The sequence below is a fragment of the Chironomus tepperi genome, unplaced genomic scaffold (assembly GCF_022539635.2).
Source record: "Chironomus tepperi strain 1889 unplaced genomic scaffold, CSIRO-AGI_Ctep_v1 contig_409, whole genome shotgun sequence".
In the NCBI taxonomy this organism is placed as follows: Eukaryota; Metazoa; Arthropoda; class Insecta; order Diptera; family Chironomidae; genus Chironomus; species Chironomus tepperi.
Window position 1 is genome coordinate 457876 of NW_027226531.1, and position 19362 is coordinate 477237.

General features: G+C 34.8%; 2 protein-coding genes across 3 annotated transcripts; both read left to right on the forward strand.

The window, feature by feature from the left end:
- The first annotated feature begins 1890 nt into the window (after positions 1 to 1890).
- On the forward strand, positions 1891 to 9957 carry LOC139096947 (CD109 antigen-like). Its single transcript, XM_070648702.1, has 8 exons — positions 1891 to 2030; positions 3955 to 5235; positions 6420 to 6681; positions 6753 to 7891; positions 7961 to 8114; positions 8295 to 9335; positions 9392 to 9548; positions 9771 to 9957. The coding sequence occupies exons 1-8, from the start codon at positions 1963 to 1965 to the stop codon at positions 9812 to 9814; spliced, it is 4146 nt and encodes a 1381-aa protein (XP_070504803.1). The 5' UTR covers positions 1891 to 1962; the 3' UTR covers positions 9815 to 9957.
- A 528-nt stretch (positions 9958 to 10485) lies between these two features.
- LOC139096948 (thioester-containing protein 1 allele S3-like) lies at positions 10486 to 19316 on the forward strand. Of its 2 annotated transcripts, none has more exons than XM_070648703.1 (8): positions 10486 to 11761; positions 13235 to 14515; positions 15116 to 15377; positions 15449 to 16584; positions 16654 to 16807; positions 17347 to 18387; positions 18444 to 18600; positions 19120 to 19316. In XM_070648703.1, exons 1-8 carry the CDS (start codon positions 11694 to 11696, stop codon positions 19161 to 19163), a joined length of 4143 nt encoding a protein of 1380 aa, XP_070504804.1. In that variant the 5' UTR covers positions 10486 to 11693; the 3' UTR covers positions 19164 to 19316. The 2 variants fall into 2 exon arrangements, with proteins under 2 accessions (XP_070504804.1, XP_070504805.1); XM_070648704.1 differs by having other exon boundaries at positions 10486 to 11149.
- Positions 19317 to 19362: the final 46 nt, after the last annotated feature.

Here is a 19362-nt window from a genome sequence, read left to right on the forward strand (position 1 = left end):
ATGAAAAACTGTTAATTATAGTATTTATGCATTGATTTAAAACTTCTAAATGACCGATAACCCAATAACTTGATAGAACGAAGCTATTAAAACAAACCAGAGCTCTCTACGATGTCTAGTTTTCGAGATCTCGCGTTCCAGCCGAACAAACGAACAAACGAACAAAGTGTCTTATTAAGCTACCTTTTTGAAAAAAATTTCAAAAATGCGCTAAAAAATAACGCGAGACGCGAACGTGAAATATTAAAAATTTAATTAAATAGCCGGAAAATAAGATTAAGTTTAGGTAAAGTAATAAATAGTGAACATAAATAATTAAAAGACATACAATTAACAGGATTAAAACAAAAAAACTAACAGGAAAACAAAATAAATGTAAAAAGTTTAAGTGTAAATAAAGTGACAAATGAAAAATTAAAGTGTTGTGAAATAATTTAAATCAGGAAGAAGATTACTTGGCGTGAAATTTATACGCCACTTCACGCCATCGACGTGAAATTTCACGCGGAAGTGACTGGATCTTAATTTTAGTTCGTTGAAGTGACTTTGACCTTACTGGATCTTGTTTTTAGTTCTTGGAAGGGACTTTGACCTTACTGGATCTTGTTATATGCTCGGGAAAGCAACCTGGACCTTACTGGATCTTGATTTTAGCTCGTGTAAGTGACTTAGATTCTACTGGATCTTATTTTTAGTTCGTGGAAGTGACTTTGACCTTACTGGATCTTGTTTTTAGTTCTTGGAAGTGACTTTGACCTTACTGGATCTTGTTAAATGCTCGGGAAAGCAACCTGGACCTTACTGGATCTTGTTTTTAGCTCGTGGAAGTGACTTAGATTCTACTGGATCTTATTTTTAGTTCGTGGAAGTGACTTTGACCTTACTGGATCTTGTTTTTAGTTCTTGGAAGGGACTTTGACCTTACTGGATCTTGCTTTTAGTCACTTAAGCAAACTGTGAAATGGCGTGAAATTTCACGCCAAGGATGTGAAGTTTTTGGCGTATACGTTTCACGCCAAGTAATCTTCCCCCTGGTTTAAATTTTATAGTTCTTTGTTTATATCTCAATAAATCTGGCTAAATAAATAACTTTATGTCGATATTTTATCGACAGGTGATGTACGGTTGAGCATTCAACTGCAAGACCCATTGTAGCATTTAGAATTTGTCGGTTATTGGATCTGTCTTTAGATAACTTCTGCCAGTTTCTAATTCCTAGCATTTTTGCATCGTTGCTTACACAGCAATCCCATGAGCTCTTTGTGATTGCTTATTATAGTAACCCAAATTCATTAACCAGTGATTCCTCTCTTGGCTACATAGTCCTTACCAGCAACCTGTTAAATTTATACAAGCTGATGCAGAAGATCCTGGTGTCTTTAAAAGACGTGTACTACGAACGATTTATGGGACAATAAAGGTAAGATAACATAATGATGAGCTCGTTTGAGATGGGCTGGGCATGTATATAGACGTCAAGAAGATGGCTTATTACATAGGGTATCAGTATGGGAATTTGTGCACGGTAAGAGATCTCGATGAAGACAAAGAAATTCCTGGATTAAAGTTCCTTAACATTCTGAACTGGCAGAAGTCCTCGAAGGATAGAGCCGGCTTTAGACCGCATGGCTATTTACATGTGCGCCCCAACAAAAACGAAGTAAAAAGAAAACAAATGTAATCTATATTTAAAAAGTATTTTATGAATTCTTAGTAATTAATCAATTTCTTAGTAATTTCGTCATGATTATCACCATAATTGCTCATTTTATGAGAATGAAATGATAATGGTGTGTGGAAATTAAATATAAAAAAAATAAATCCCCTCTTAAGACTCGATCCTCATTATATGATTATAAATAGGAATTGAATTTGAACTAACAAAGACATAAGACATTCAACTTAAAAGGGTATCGTACATCAGGAGTCAATTTCAATTCATTCTCAAAGTAGCTTTCAGTCATGAAGCTTCTTTGGCTGTTTTGTTTAATATTTTTAAATAATTCTGTGAACATTGACTGTGTGGAAGAGTAAGTACTTTAAAAAATATTTAATAAATTAGTGATTTTGAATAGAATTTGTGAATTATGGATTGGGATTCGTTTAAAAGTGCATAAATTGGATGTGAAATAGTGAAATAGTTTATTGTGGAATTTAAACCTTTTTGTGCATGTGTATTGACTATATTTAACTAGTTCTTTGAATAGTGCAATAGTAAAAAAGAACTCCAATAGTGCCATATTTAGAAATATCCCGATATTTTTGTGATAATCCTTTGATTATTAAGTTGCTTTCTTTATAATAGTTGATTTCGTAAATGATCGTAAGCCTTACCATTAGAAGTCTGATTGTGGGGCTGCTACCCTTCAGACAAGGTGCTTTGGATAGGTTTTTAATCTATCCATTCAAATTCTTATTCTTAAGCATAGCTCGTTGTATTAAGAGATATATGGCGATGTGACGAGAAGGTATTATACTCTTGACATTTGGTCAGCTCCGTAATCAGACTTTGACTTCTCCTATTCCCAAAAATGATTTTTTTTTTTTTTTCAAATGTGTTTTAAGTGTTGACTTCTTTTTACTGTAACCAATAATTACCTTCACTGGCCGTACAGATCAAATGTGATCCATGGACTCCCCCAGTCGGTGCCTGAAGCTGGCTCTATCGCTGGCTACCGCTTGCCATTTACCAATTCAAAGTGTGATATTATCTCAATCGTCGGCTTCTGTCCATGAGTTCTATGGCCTACAGCGCTAACTTTTTTTTATCAAAAAAGTCAGATTTGAATACCTTTAACAATGGAAACTCCGCAGGCCTTCTGACAACATATCCTGCTCATCGAAGTCTGTTTACTTTAATATTTATATGCGGTGAAATGGCATCATTGGCCTAAATGGTAGAGCGTTGGCCTTACGTGACAAAGGTCCTGGGTTCAATCCCAGGCCATGTCTAATTTTCGAAGCTCTTTTTCCATTTCACCGTTCTGGTTATAAAGCTCGGTTCGTGTGTTGGGTGGAGTTTTGAGGTCTTTGGCACATAATGTGTCTCCACTGCTAGGTATTCAAGGATATAGTATTTGGATGAATTTCATTACGAAATCTTGCGCTCACGAATTGTAACTAGGTACATTGCAGAGTACATCAGGTCTTATGACGTACTCGTGTCTTTACAATGTGCAGAGCTTGCAAGTGGTTCGGATCCCACTATAAACTGTAGGTCTAAAGGGTGTAGTACAACAGATTTAAAATCGCAGTGCCTCCAGCTCATAAGGCTGGGCCCTTCAGTCATTATATATATTAATATTTATATGCCATTCTCTCTATGACTGAGCACTATACAGCGCTACAGGGCGGATTAGCGTCTTATATATGGTCATTTAAGCAATTCTAGAAATTTTCTTCGATGTTAGTAGCCTTCTTAAAGAAAAGTATGCACGCTGCACGGCCAGAATCCTCCATCTCACCTCGATGGAAGTGTTATAATTGTTGCTTATGATAGAACCTTAGTGCTCATTGACTACATTAAAACTTTATCACCAATTATAATATGCGAGTCGAAATGATTCTTTGTCTTCTCTGATGCAGAGAACATGAGTAACATGATCATGTATTCTCGTTCACCTGCAGTCCGATCTTGTTGGTTACACTTTTCATTTTGGAGTATGCATCGTTAATGAATCTGATGTATGGCCTGCTCTTCTCTCCAAAATACTTCTTTAAGTGCAATATTGAGGCTGGTCTAACATCTGATCAGATTTAGAGCGTTGTCGTCAGTAAATCAGTAAAAAAAATATTTTAATCGATTTCGTTCGTCCGACTATTCATAGATCGTCAGGCTGCCCTACTCTATACTACAATAAATTCTCATCTAATCCAAATCACTTTTAGACCAACAAAATGAGATCCAGAAAATTATTGAACTTTGTTATTAAAATTTTATTTTCTATTTTTCAGATTTGTGACTCTTTGGGCACCAGGAAAATTTTACGATACAAAGGACTACAATGTTGTCGTGCTGTCAAATAATATTGATAAAAGAACGGAAATTGCTCTTCAATTTCGCAAAAGTTATGGAACTGTGGCTCTAACATCTGATAAAGTTCAAAAAGTCCGCATGTCTAATCCTAATAAAAGTGGATCAAAAACAAAATTCGATTTAATCATGACGCTGCATCGAAATGAGACTGGATCAACTGGACAACGTCACATGTGCATGACACAGATATTGCAAGAAATTCAAGCTGAAAAGAAGAATTTTTTCACATTTATTCAGACTGATAAGCCGATTTATAAACCTGGTGACGACGTCAGATTCAGAATTATTGTCGTGGACCGTGATTTGAAGCCGTATCACATGAACAACATTAACATCAACGTGACTGACCCATTAAATCGACCACTTGAGGTATTTGACGATCTTGGCGAAAGCTACTTGGGAGTTTTTACTCAAAACTTTAGTTTGAGCAGCAACACACCATTGGGTATCTGGAAGATTCGTGCTGTCATCGATAAGATGGAACAATGGGAGTCTTTTAAGTTGTTTGCAGTTTCAAAGTATACACTTCCACCATTTGCCGCCTACATCCAACTTAAAGACCAACACTTATTGACAAACTCCATTCTGAAGCTGTCATTTTATGCCAAATACTCATTTGAGGATTTTGTTCGAGGAAATGCACAGCTTACAATTACATGCACAACAAATGGTCAAGTTGTTGTATCCAAAACATTCAACGATATTGCCAACATTCATAATGTTAAATATAAGGCACAAGATGACCTGAAGGCTAAAACCAGAACAAAACTCGACTACTTAGCAACTGTTGTCTTCACAGATTCAGAAAGTGGAATTAGTGCCAATAAGTCCATCAAATTTACAGTTCATGCTGACAATAGTCCTAAAATTGAACCAAATCATCCAGCCAAATTCATGCCTGGACTTCCATTTGGAATTAAAATATCCGTTTACGATTGGACCGGAAAGTTGATTGAGTCAACACCAGAAAGAGTCGTTATTAAATTAGAATGTCGTCTACAAAATGGAGAACTAAGAACAGATGTATTCGATGGTGTTATAAGACGTGGTGTGGCTATAGTTAATGCCTTAATTTCGGTAGATACTGACGAATTGAAAGTAAAAATTCAATATATATCGGCTTCGTACGAGAAGAGGATTGAGAAAGGTTCTGTTGTCGTAGGAATTAACAAAATTAGTGTGGATTATTTGCCAAAATTGTAAGTATTAATTAATTTTAAGATTCAATTAGTAAGCCTCAAACGTCATATATAGGGGTCCGAATGACGGATATCCGTACCGTCCGTTACCGGTAATTACCGGTAATATCCATTACCGTTACCGTTCATTTCTATGGATTATCCAGCGGTAACAGATTTTTAACGAATTTTTTAAAAATTCATATATTAAGACCGCAGTTTATTTTTTTGTTAAGGGTAAAAAAGTTATTTGTAGACATTTTTAATTTTTTAAAACTTTTAATGCTTATTACTCTTCGCAGTTTTTTTTAAAGAAATTTTTAAATTTGTCAATTCCAAGATATATAATTTTCAAAGTCAAATGTAATATTTGGTCACATTTTTTCGCAGTGAGCATTGGATATTTGGATATATTTTACAACTTTTATTTGCTTACTGTTGAAAAAAATTACCAAAAAATTAAATCTGAAAATCAGTCTGAATCAGGCTAAAACGAAAACTGACCAAATTTCGGTTAATTTTCAAATTTTTTCTTTTGGAAATTTTAAACTGCATGAAGTCCAATAGTCAAAAGTTTTAATGCAATATCTCTTCTATACAAGTCATCCTCTAAAATCGTTTACAAATAGCTTTTTTCAAAAATGACAAAAAAAGTGACCAAAAATAAAAAAAAATTTTACCCTAAATATTCGGATATTTACAGTCGGAATATACGGATATTACCGGTGTCACCGGTAATTACCGTTAAATATCCGTTACCGTCAAATCCCGATTACCGGTAATTTTCGGACCCCTACTCATATATTTGCATCAGAATTGATATTTAATTAAGTGACTTAATCAAGTGCTTTTAGATGGTTTTCGCACTTGATTGAAATTTTGGAATAGGTCAAACTCTAAGAACAAGAGTTTCCTGTGCTGTTTCTCTGCCTCCTTCTAAAACTTGATCACAATAATCAATTGACCTCTTTCACGTAGAGAGTATGCTCTCGAGAACTTGATCTATTAAAATATACAAAATGAGCGTTGCTCTGCTCTTAAGATCAATCTCTTTGTTCGCTAGGGAACTTGGTCAATTTCCAAGTCTCGTAGCTATAAAATAACGTCGAGATAGTCATGGATAAGACCATATATGTTACAATGAGCCAATAGCTATATTACCCAATCTAGTCCCATTTCGTACTAATTTATCTTTAATTTATTAGGCCAAAATACAATGATATTGTTACTGTTCATATCCGAGGTGATTCAGAAATTGATCAACTTATTGGAATCGTAATGTCAAGACACGGAAACATCGAAAGTCATCAAATCTATTGTAATTATCGCGTTCATTGTAATTTCAACTTTACCATAAAGGGGGACATGATGCCGGAAGCGAAGGTTGTTGTTTATCATATAAATAATAAGGTATCAATTTCACAAGGCGAGGTTAACATCACTACAGCAGAAATGAGTAAAAACACAGTAAGTAGTCATATAGCTATGGCTTAATTTAATAGGACTTCAATTAAACCTTTATTTTTTTAATTATTCAGCTTGAAATTGACCTGCCAGAATCAGCACAAACAAAAAAGCCTATAAATATTAACATCAAAACACAGCCGAACTCAAAAGTCTATTTACTGGCATATGACGAGCGTTTAACCTATTTATTCCAAGGAAATGATGTCAAAAAGGATGATGTCGTGAAGGAGCTTGCCGATTATGATGGAACCAATAAAGTCACTGTATTTCATGTGAACAAAACGAATTGGCATCAATGCACAGACGAGGAACTAAAACGAATTCAAAAAGGAAGATCATTCGTTGTCCAGCACAGTACAGACCAGTTTTCAGCAAATCAGGATGATGAACTAGTTGAAGATACAGAAGATCTTGAATCTGCACGAAATCCTGATGAAGATGCACATTCCCCTGCTGATGATGTCCGTGAAGATTTTCGTGAAGTCTTTATATTTGATGAATTGGAAGTTGATCATACCGGAGTTATGCGTAAAAAATATATAACGCTTGATTCAATTACATCATGGATGATCTCATCATTCTCAATGAATGAGGAAACTGGGCTTGCAATTGGACCACCGAAAAAGCTAAAAGTTAAAAATCAATTCTTTACCAAAATCGTCTTCCCTTACTCGATCCGTTTCAAGGAAAAACTTCGAATTGATGTCATGGTGTACAATTATGTCGATAGTCAGGAACCGCTTGACGTGACTGTTAAAATGTGGAATGGTGCAGCAAAAAACGATGAAATGAAGGAATTCCGATTTTATGATACCGAATGCAGCACAACAGCAAGCACGGCCTCAACAATGTCAAAAACTGTTAAAGTTCCATATGATTCTGCCAAAAAAGTTTCATTCTTCATTCAATCAGGCGCAGATAGAACTGAGTATGCGGAAATGCTTAAAATCAGAATTGATGCGAATGGAATAACAAGTAATGGCCACAAATTTGTCGATAAAATATTAAAAAAACTTAGAGTTGAGCCTATTGGAGTAAAAGTTTATGATATTGATGTCAAAAACCACATTCTTAATAAAAGCAGTGCACCAAAAATTGAGACAATGACAAAAAATGTCACAAAAGGAAAAGATGAATATCCAAAATTCATTGTTGAAATTGCTGGAGATTATATGACTGACGATATGACTAAAGTCAACTTGGGATATGAGTAAGTTAACAATTTAAATCTTAATCTTAACTCAATCAGTCAGTAATTTAATTATTCTTAATATTTCAGAATCTATCCTACACATTGTCTTGAACAAAGGACATCTCGAATCAAGGGAAACGTTGAGCACTTCCGCTATTTAAAGTCAAAGAACGCAAATCCTTCAACAACTCACTTCAGTGCTTATTATCAGTCAACATTGGAAGAAAGAGTTAAAGATTGGGTAAGTAAACTAACTCGAACCGAGACCGAGATCAAGACCTAGTTTTGAGAGACAAAGTCTTGGTCTCGATATCAATACTTTAGTTTGACAAAAAGTTAGTGCACTCCTGACAACGTCCCTGAATTTTCACTTAAATGCTAAACCAATCACTTAATAAAAAATCATTAATTTATCCAACAGAGCTATGCAACATCGTCAGGATTCCGAGCATATTTCATCGAAGCTATCGCATCAGCAATGGAGATCGGAGCACTTCCAAGAAATCCACGAATCATCGAAAAAGAATTAAATTTTTTGGAACAAAATCAAACATCAAGTGGAAACTTCAGTAATTTTGGAAGCTTGCCAAGCAATCGTGATCCATATTTTCAAACTGCCTACATTTTGATTCCATTTTTAAAGTTCCGAAATTATGTAAATAAAAATTATGATGCAGTCATCAACAGAGGCTTCAGTTACCTTAATAACATCACTAGTGGTTCATCATCTGACATGGAATCATATTCTATAGCTGCATATGCTTATGCTCTTCATGGAAATCACGAAATGGCTAAAAGTCTTCTGAAACAAACTGAAAAACATAAAAAGGAAATTAGCAAAACTAAATATTGTTTGAAAACATCAATTGATACCGACTGTAACATCGTACACACATCATATGCTGTAATTGCTTACTTGACTATGAACATGAAACGAGAAGCAAAGCCATTTAGTGCATGGATCATGGACTCGTACAAGACGAATAAATATTATTCAAATACCTATACATATGCTGTAGCTGCAGAAGCAATATCAAAGTTCCTAATTGCTTATCAACGCAACTTAAAAACCGACTTTACAGTCACACTGACAAATGAGATGACTTTTAATGAAACTGTTCATGTGACTAAAGACAATCAAACGAAGGAAGTTGAGGTAATTTATCCTGATTATACATTAGCAGCTCGTATGTCAATTCAAGGAATTGGCTTCTGTTCCATCACTATAATTACCGAAAGGACTGTTGCACTTACACAAATTAGCTCAAAGTTCACATTATCAGTTACTACTCAGGCTACTTCTTTAAAAAATGAGAAAATTGTTAAGGTTTGTGCTACTTATCAACCGAAGGACGAATATAACAGCAAGGAGACCATCTTCAATGTCATTTACGATGTAGCATTGCCAAGTGGATATGCATATAAGGAGATAGTCAACTTGTCAAGTAAACCAGAAATTAAGGTCGGTAAAATGTTAAATTTATAAAACTAGATTTAATTCCAATGTTACTTTAATAGTCGGCAGCACCAAGACTTCAAAATACAAGGGTTCAAATTTTCTACGATGGCTTTAATCGTAACAAAAACTATTGTGTTGAAGTCGCAGCAACAAAGTACTTTGATGTTCAAGATGTCCAGAATGCTGGTGTTATGGTCTTTGATTATGATGAAAAACGTAAGTTGCATGATGTTTGGGATACTAATGTTCTATGCATAAGTTCCGCATGAAGTTGGCTACAGCTAGTCTAGATATGAAGTGAGGACTGAGGACTGAGGGCTAAGTACTGAAGACTGAGGACTGAGGACTGAGAACGGAATTTTTGTACATTATATCCCAAAGATTATTGATCTCTAATCCTTATCTTAATATTAATTATCCTTGCTTTTATTTCTTTAGATGATGTTGCAATTGATTTTTACAAGTTCACCAATTCTTGTTAACAATCCAGCCAGAACATCGAGTCATACTAATGAGTGACATCAAATTTACAGTTCCATCTCAAATTGTAATGACATAAAATTCAATGGATTAATAAATTTATTTTCAAGAAATGATGTTCATTTGAAGATGAAATAAATCAGAATTTGGGTAATTTTTAACAATCGTCTAGAGCTGCAGGTCAGCGGCTCTTTACTGTAACCATATTTCTATTTGGGACTTAGCTTGCAACGAATGGCTTAACATTTTACATTGTTGCATACTTTGTCATCTAGTTTATACAGGTTAGGTGTCTACAACATTATCGTCGTTTGAAAATACCGGCAACTTGAGACTGCATGACACTTGAATCATACTCGTGGATGCCATACACACAAATGAGATCTATGTGCTGATCGTAATCAAGTTAGAGCACTGAGGACACTGTTACTTAAATATGACACATACCTTAACGTAAAGGAATGTAATGACTGATAAGGTCTTCAAACCCTAACGCATCTTAGACTGAGTACAAAAACTAGACCGTTTTCCTTGACAGGTCAAGTTCTAGTAAATGGAGTAAATTCTCTCTTTTTTTGATCTTTTAAATCCCAAATAGTCTTTAAAGATCACACAAATAAATGAGATTAAAATTTTAATTCTTTCAATTTTAATTAAAATTTTAATTAAGTGGGGATCCACTTAAAATTGAGACATTAAAGTATATAATTTAATTATGTTTAAATTTTTAGGCTTGGACACTCAAATTTTATTGATAAAAAATCAGCAAATTGATTAAAAATATAATAAATAATTTTAAAAATGGACAACGACGACCCCAGCTCAACAAAATGGACAAGAGATCATCAACTCAGCACATGGAACGTACGAACAATCTCAAGCCCGGGACGGTTGCAAGCGTTAATGTTCAGACACTTTATCACTGCAAACTAGGAGACGAGATGTACTGGAAATAATATTCTGGATATCAATCGATTAAAGGTGTTTGTGAACAAAGAAATGAAGGCAACGGAACTTATTGTTGATTCGATTTGGACTACATGATAATAAGGATAATGGTGACTACATCAAAAAGGACCAAGCAGAGAGCAGGAAGTCACCTCGGATCGTTCATTACCAGCTCAACGGATGTCAGCATGGAGGAACGCAAATGAATTCACTCGGCATACGGAGCTTTCTACTTATGTCTAAGAGATGCCAAGGTGATGTTGAACATGACACTGGTTTGAGTGATTGGACTATATGGTTTGAAAACCCGGAACTGAACACAAGATGATGAAGAAGCTCATGGTGTCTTTGAAAGACGTGTACTACGAACGATTTATGGGACGATTAAGGTAAGATAAGATAATGATGAATTATGTCAACTCTTCTAAGAGACTGACATCATCATAGCTGTCAGGGTAAACCGATTGAGATGGGCTGAGCATGTGCACAGACGTCAACAATATGGCTTACTACATATGGTATCAGTATAGGAATTTGTGAATGGTAAGAGATCTCGAAAAGGACAAAAAAATTCCTGGATTAAAGTTCCTTAACATTCCGAACTGGCAGAAGTCCTCGAAGGATAGAGCCGGCTTTAGACGTACTCTCCGCGTGGCAACGGACCAACGTGCTTCCTGGCCAAAGGAATTAAAAACGTAAAAGAAGTAATCTAAATTTGATAAGAAATTTAAAATGTATTTCTTCATGACTATCAGCATAACTAATTATTATATATAAAATAATACTAACTGATAATTGTCTTATATATAATTATACCCCGCTTTTAAGACATAATACTCCTCAAATTGATTAGTAATAGTAATTTTGACTAAAATAAGAGTAAATTGTACAACAGGAGCCAATTTGAACTCATTGTTAAAGTAGCTTTCAATCATGAAGCTCCTTTGGCTGTTTTGTTTAATATTTTTAAATAATTCTGTGAACATTGACTGTGTGGAAGAGTAAGTACTTTAAAAAATAGTTAATAAATTAGTGATTTTGAATAGAATTTGTGAATTGTGGACTGGGATTCGTTTAAAAGTGCATAGATTGGATATGAAATAGTGATGTAGTTTATTGTATAAGTGGTGAAATGGAATTAGTGGCATAAATGGTAGAGAGTTGGTCTAACGTCCGTTGGTCCGTTTTAGTTATGAAGCTAGGTTCGTGTGATTGGTGGATTTTTGAAGTCTTTGGCACATAATGTGTCATCCACTGCTAGATACACAAGGATATACTAATATCTAGATGACTTCCTATACTAAATATTGCCCACGCGAATTGTAACTGGGTATATTGCTGGGTACATAAGGTCTAGTAACGCACTCGTGTCCTTGCAATGTGCACAGCTTGCAAGTAGTTCGGATCCCAGTGTTTGTAGGTCATAAGGCACTAAATTTTAGTATTACACCAAATTTTCAACACATACATAGACATATATGTACAAATAATGAGCTTTATCTCCATTAATCACTTATAGCTGATGATATGCTACTTTGCAATAGCATAAATGGAACATGTGCTTGAGCTTATTTATTTGCATATATCTTAGGCAACGGCCTATGATACAGCTATCATCTGCTGTAATTTTACCAGCACCCTTGCTGCTGGGCCCCAACAAAGCCTCAAAATGTTTAGAATTTAAATTAATTTTGACACTTTGAAAAAGTCTAAAAGAACTCCAGTAGTGCCGAACTTAAAAATGTCCCGATATATCTTTGTAACCCACATATTTGATAATATTGGCCGACAAATGTCTGCCGATTTTTGGCTATGTATTAAACTTGATCTCGCGACCTTTCAAAAAATAATAACTTTTGAAGTGATTAGCCACTAGAGACAATGACCTTAATAATAATCTACTTTTACTAATGCTGATTATTTTTTTCAAAAATACAAAAATTTAAAATGCAAAACATATAGACCGGTAGTAAATTTAAATATGTCGTATCGCTGTTGCTGTATTAAAATGTTGACTAATAGTCACGTAAAATACGCACTCATTATCATGACACCTTGTAAATGATTCAGTCACTCGTCACTCGTGTCCAATACTATGAATTTTCACGTTGTATGATATGGGCTACTCAGTGGCTATATACTGGATACTGCCAATCAATAAATTGTAATTTTTCTGCATATTTTAGCATGAGCAATTCACCATTTTCGTTAATTATTACAAGTTCTTGCTCACTATACTTGCCCATTATATGTTCCAGTCCATCTCATCTTATTTACTCCAAGTACGCCCAGTCCATATTTAATGAACTTCTTGTTCACCTGTCACCCTACAGGCGAGCTCTTTACGATGCCTAGATGAAAAAATATGCAAAAATTCATTGCCAATTATAATTTATTGTGCAAACATTGTACTATACCCAATCTTTTACATACGATAAGCTAATCATATAAACTAATTTTAATTTTATTTTCAGATTTGTGACTCTTTGGGCACCACAGACATTTTACGATACAAAGGACTACAATGTTGTCTTGCTGTCAAATAATATTGATAAAAGAACGGAAATTGCTCTTCAATTTCGCAGAAGTTATGGAACTATGGCTCTTACATCTGATAAAGTTCAAAAAGTCCGCATATCCAATCCTAATAAAAGTGGATCAAAAACAAAATTCGATTTAATCATGACGCTGCATCGAAATGAGACTGGATCAACTGGACAACGACACATGTGCATGACACAGACATTGCAAGAAATTCAAGCTGAAAAGAAGAATTTTTACACATTTATTCAGACTGATAAGCCAATTTATAAACCTGGTGACGACGTCAGATTCAGAATTATTGTCGTGGACCGTGATTTGAAGCCGTATCACATGAACAACATTAACATCAACGTGACTGACTCGCTGAATCGACCAATTAAGGTATTTGACGATCTTGGCGAAAGCTACTTGGGAGTTTTTACTCAAAACTTTAGTTTGAGTGGCAATACACCATTGGGTATCTGGAAGATTCGTGCTGTCATCGATAAGATGGAACAATGGGAGTCTTTTAAGTTGTTTGCAGTTTCAAAGTATACACTTCCACCATTTGCCGCCTACATCCAACTTAAGGACCAACACTTATTGACCAACTCCATTCTGAAGCTGTCATTTTATGCCAAATATTCATTTGAGGATTTTGTTCGAGGAAATGCACAGCTTACAATTACATGCACAACAAATGGTCAAGTTGTTGTATCCAAAACATTCAACGACATCGCTAACATTCACACAGTTAAATATAAGGCACAAGATGATCTGAAGGCTAAAACCAGAACAAAACTCGACTACTTGGCAACCGTTGTCTTCACAGATTCAGAAAGTGGAATTAGTGCCAATAAGTCCATCAAATTTACAGTTCATGCTGACAATAGTCCTAAAATTGAACCAAATCATCCAGCCAAATTCATGCCTGGACTTCCATTTGGATTTAAAGTATCCGTTTACGATTGGACCGGAAAGTTGATTGAGTCGACACCAGAAAGAGTCATTATAAAATTGGAATGTCGTCTACAAAATGGAGAAATAAGAACAGATGTATTCGATGGTGTTATAAAGCGTGGTGTGGCCATAGTCAATGCCTTAATTCCAGAAGATACCGACGAATTAACAGTCAAAATTCAATATCTTTTGGTTGAGTACGAGAAGAAGATTGAGAAAGGAGCTATACTCGTGGGAATCAACAAAATTAGTGTGGATTATTTGCCAAAATTGTAAGTATTAATTACTTAGTTTTAAGCATGTTCTGTCTTGGCTATAAAGATGCTCTTCAGCGTCAAGATGAAGGGTATTTTGAATTTCCTTAAGAATTGTACATTCTCTCATTTTATGCTACTGCAAGCATTAATTTAAACACCAGACACTTCAATTTTAAGCCTCTTCCTTACTAACTATTCCTCAAGCTTCCTCTACTGTGATATACTATATTAATATCATGTAGCTTAAGTCTGTTGGCAATTTTGTTCATCAAGCTATTGTAGAACGGAACTGAGACATGTCTTGCCTTACCTTCCTTCTGATCCTATTCATCTATCTCCGTTAGACATGGGCTTTAGTCTTGTACATATCTGGCACACATATCTCTCTCTGTGTTTTCAATTAGTCTTTTTGACCAGCTCCTTTAATTTTAAATAGTAATCTCTAGACGTCATCTAATGCATCACAATTGACTGCATCAAGTGTGTTGTTTAGCCGTCGTGGAGAAATCTTTATATCAGTCGAGTCCCATATTGTACTAATGCAATGACTAAATAGCCCAATTATACTTCACGATCTTGTTCCATCAGTATTTTAAATTATCTTTAATTTATTAGGCCAAATTACAACGATAATGTAACTGTTCAGATCCGTGGAGATTCAGAAATTGATCAACTTATTGGAATCGTAATGTCAAGGCACGGAAATATCGAAAGTCATCAAGTCCATTGTAGTTATCGCGTTCATTGTAAATTCAACTTTACTGTAAAGAAGGATATGATGCCGCAGGCGAAGGTTGTTGTTTATCATATAAATAATAAGGTATCAATTTCACAAGGCGAGGTTAACATCACTACAGCAGAACTAAGCAGAAATACAGTAAGTAGTTAAATAACTTTGGCTTAACTTAACAGGACTTCAAGTAAACCTTTATTTATTTAATTATTCAGCTTGACATCGACATGCCCGAATCAGCACAAACAAAAAAATCTATAAATGTGACCATCACAACACAGCCGTATTCAACAGTCTATTTACTGGCATATGACGAGCGTTTAACTTATTTATTCCAAGGAAATGATGTCAAAAAGGATGATGTCGTGAAGGAGCTTGCCGATTATGATGGAACCAATAAAGTCACTGTATTTCATGTGAACAAAACGAATTGGCATCAATGCACAAAAAAGGAACTAGAACGAATTCAAAAAGGAAGATCATTCGTTGTCCAACACAGTACAGACCAGTTTTCAGCAAATCAGGATGATGAAATAGTTGAGGACATAGAAGATCTTGAATCTTCACGAAATCCTGATGAAGATGCACATCCCCCTGCTGATGATGTCCGTGAAGATTTTCGTGAAGTCTTTATATTTGATGAATTGGAAGTTGATCATACCGGAGTTATGCGTAAAAAATATATAACGCTTGATTCAATTACATCATGGATGATCTCATCATTCTCAATGAATGAGGAATCTGGACTTGCAATTGGACCACCAAAAAAACTTAAAGTTAAAAATCAATTCTTTACCAAAATCGTCTTGCCTTACTCAATCCGTTTCAAGGAAAAACTTCGAATTGATGTCATGGTGTACAATTATGTCGATAGTCAGGAACCGCTTGACGTGACTGTTAAAATGTGGAATGGTGCAGCAAAAAACGATGAAATGAAAGAATTTCGATTTTATGATACCGAATGCAGCACAACAGCAAGCACGGCCACATCAATGTCAAAAACTGTTAAAGTTCCATATGATTATGCCAAAAAAGTTTCATTCTTCATTCAATCAGGCGCAGATAGAACTGAGTATGCGGAAATGCTTAAAATCAGAATTGATGCGAATGGAATAACAAGTAATGGCCACAAATTTGTCGATAAAATATTAAAAAAACTTAGAGTTGAGCCTATTGGAGTAAAAGTTTATGATATTGATGTCAAAAACCACATTCTTAATAAAAGCAGTGCACCAAAAATTGATACATTGAAAAAAAATGTCACAAATGGTGATGAATATCCAAAATTCACTGTTGAAATTGCTGGAGATTATATGACTGACGATATGACTAAAGTCAACTTGGGATATGAGTAAGTTAGCAATTTAAATCTTAATCTTAACTCAATCAGTCAGTAATTTAATTATTCTTAATATTTTAGAATCTATCCTGATCACTGTCTTGAACAAAGGACATCTTTAATCAAGGGAAACGTTGAGCACTTCCGCTATTTAAAGTCAAAGAACGCAAATCCTTCGACAACTCACTTCAGTGCTTATTATCAGTCAACATTGCAACAAAGAGTTAGGAATTGGGTAAGTAATTAATTAAAATATTGGTTACGAATTAAAGAGATTGAGTGATATAGCACAGAAGTTTTGATTGCTCAGTTGCGATTGATAATACGGAACTATAAAATTTTAAAAATATATTTTAACATTAAACATGGATATGTTTTCTTACTTATTTAGCTGATCGTACAGATCAGTTGTGATCCATGACCACCCACAGGAGTCGCCCTAAACTGGCTCTATCGACAGCGTCCTTCGAAGAATTCTTTTACCGTCCAGAAAGAAGACCTTAAATAATTGAGCTTCCACAGGTTGTCTAATAACATGTCTTATGTATTATGTAGTTGGATGTAATGAAGTTCGATTGCTTCCAGTGTTGATTAAACTAAATATAAAAATTCAATAACGTTGTCTGTAAAGAAGTCTGTCTGACCTAAATGTGCTAGAAGTCTTGATTTCAACGGTCTCAAAACGAGACCAAGACTACCAATTTAAATCAATTTTTCTCAAATTTATGTTAAAATAAAGAAAATAATTAACCACAATCAATATTAATCTTATAGAACTATGCAACATCATCAGGATATCGAGCATATTTCATCGAAGCTATCGCATCAGCAATGGAAATTGGAGCACTGCCAAGAAATCCACCAATTATCGAAAAGGAACTAAACTTGCTGCAAATCCAGCAAACTTCGAGTGGAAACTTCAATAATTTTGGAAGCATCCCAAGCAATCGTGATCAATACTTCCAAACTGCTTATATTTTGATTCCATTTTTAAAGTTCCGTAATTATGTAAATAAAAATTATGATGCCGTCATCAATAAAGGCTTCAGTTACCTCAATGGCATCACTAGTGGCTCACCATCTGACATGGAATCATATTCTATAGCTGCATATGCTTATGCTCTTCACGGAAATCACGAAACGGCTAAAAGTCTTCTTAAACAAACTGTAGATCATAAAAAGGAAATTGCCAGAACGAAACATTGTTTAAAAAAATCAATTGATGCAGACTGTAACATCGTACACACATCATATGCTGTTATTGCTTACTTGACTATGAACATGACACGAGAAGCAAAGCCATTTAGTGCATGGATCATGGACTCGTACAAAACAAACAAATATTATTCAAATACCTATACATATGCTGTAGCTGCAGAAGCAATATCAAAGTTCCTAATTGCTTATCCACTCAACTTGATAACAGACTTTACAGTCACACTGACAAATGAGATGGATTTTAATAAAGTCATTCATGTGACTAAAGACAATCAAAAGAACGAAATCGAAGTGCTGTATCCTGATTATACATTAGCACCTAGTATGTCAATTCAAGGAAGTGGCTTCTGTTCCATCACTAAAATTACCGAAAGGACTGTTGCACTTACACGAAGTAGCTCAAAGTTCACATTATCAGTTACTACTCAGGCTACTTCTTTAAAAAATGAGAAAATTGTTAAGGTTTGTGCTACTTATCAACCGAAGGACGAAGATATCAGCATGGAGACCATCTTTAATGTCATTTACGATGTAGAGCTGCCAAGTGGATATATATATAAGGAGATAGTCAACTTGTCAAGTAAACCTGAAATTAAGGTCTGTAAAATGTTAAATTTTCAAACCTGAATTTAATTCCAATATCACTCTAATAGTTGGCAGCACCAAGACTTCAAAATACAAGAGTTCAAATTTTCTACGATGGTTTTACTCGTAACAAAAACTATTGCGTTGAAGTCGCAGCAACAAAGTACTTTGATGTTAAAGATGTCCAGAATGCAGGTGTTATGGTTTATGATTATAATCAAAAAAGTAAGTTGCATGCTGTTTAGAATACATTAGTTTACATTAGCATACTTACCTATGCATAAGTTCGGCATGAAGCAGGCTACATCTAGTCTAGCTATTAAGTTGTGTCTGGCTAAGATGTTGATATACGTCAAGGTTAAAACAAGAATTTCCCAAGGTCTTGGTATCGATGGATTTTGTGAATCAAGACAAAGACAGAACTGGGACTGATGTCTGATGACTGAGGACTGAGAACTGAGGACTAAGAACTGAGGACTGAGGACTGAGGATTGATTAATGAGGACTGAGGGCTGATGTCTGATGACTGAGGACTGAGACCAGTACCGAGACAGCAAAGTCTTGACTAATCTCGATACCGAGACCGGGAAGCCTTGATGTTGATATCGATAATCGTTAATTAAGACCTGTTCCCACGGAATCAAACTTGCATGTTTGAATTGATTGTTATGTCAGGAATTTAGTACATTATATCTCCTAATACTAACCTTAATATTAATGAATCTTTGCTTATTTCTCTTTTAGATAATGTTGCAATTGATTTTTACAAGTTCACCAATCCTTGTTAACAATCCAGCCAGAACATCAAGTCATACTAATGAGTGACATCAAATTTACAGTTGCTTAATTCCATCTCAAATTGTAATGACATAAAATTCAATGGATTAATAAATTTGACATACAAAATGTCTTTTATGGGTTACAGTGACTTAATTACAATATTTCAAGAGGATTCTATTTTTTTTTTTCAAATAATTGAGTGATTCC

Coding starts and splice junctions, on each gene's coding strand:
- LOC139096947 (XM_070648702.1), top strand. CDS start 1,963: ATGAAGCTTCTTTGGCTGTTTTGTTTAATATTTTTAAATAATTCTGTG. Junction 2,031..3,954: donor AACATTGACTGTGTGGAAGA/GTAAGTACTTTA, acceptor TCTATTTTTCAG/ATTTGTGACTCTTTGGGCAC. Junction 5,236..6,419: donor GTGGATTATTTGCCAAAATT/GTAAGTATTAAT, acceptor TTAATTTATTAG/GCCAAAATACAATGATATTG.
- LOC139096948 (XM_070648703.1), top strand. CDS start 11,694: ATGAAGCTCCTTTGGCTGTTTTGTTTAATATTTTTAAATAATTCTGTG. Junction 15,378..15,448: donor CAGAACTAAGCAGAAATACA/GTAAGTAGTTAA, acceptor TTAATTATTCAG/CTTGACATCGACATGCCCGA. Junction 18,601..19,119: donor TTATGATTATAATCAAAAAA/GTAAGTTGCATG, acceptor TTTCTCTTTTAG/ATAATGTTGCAATTGATTTT.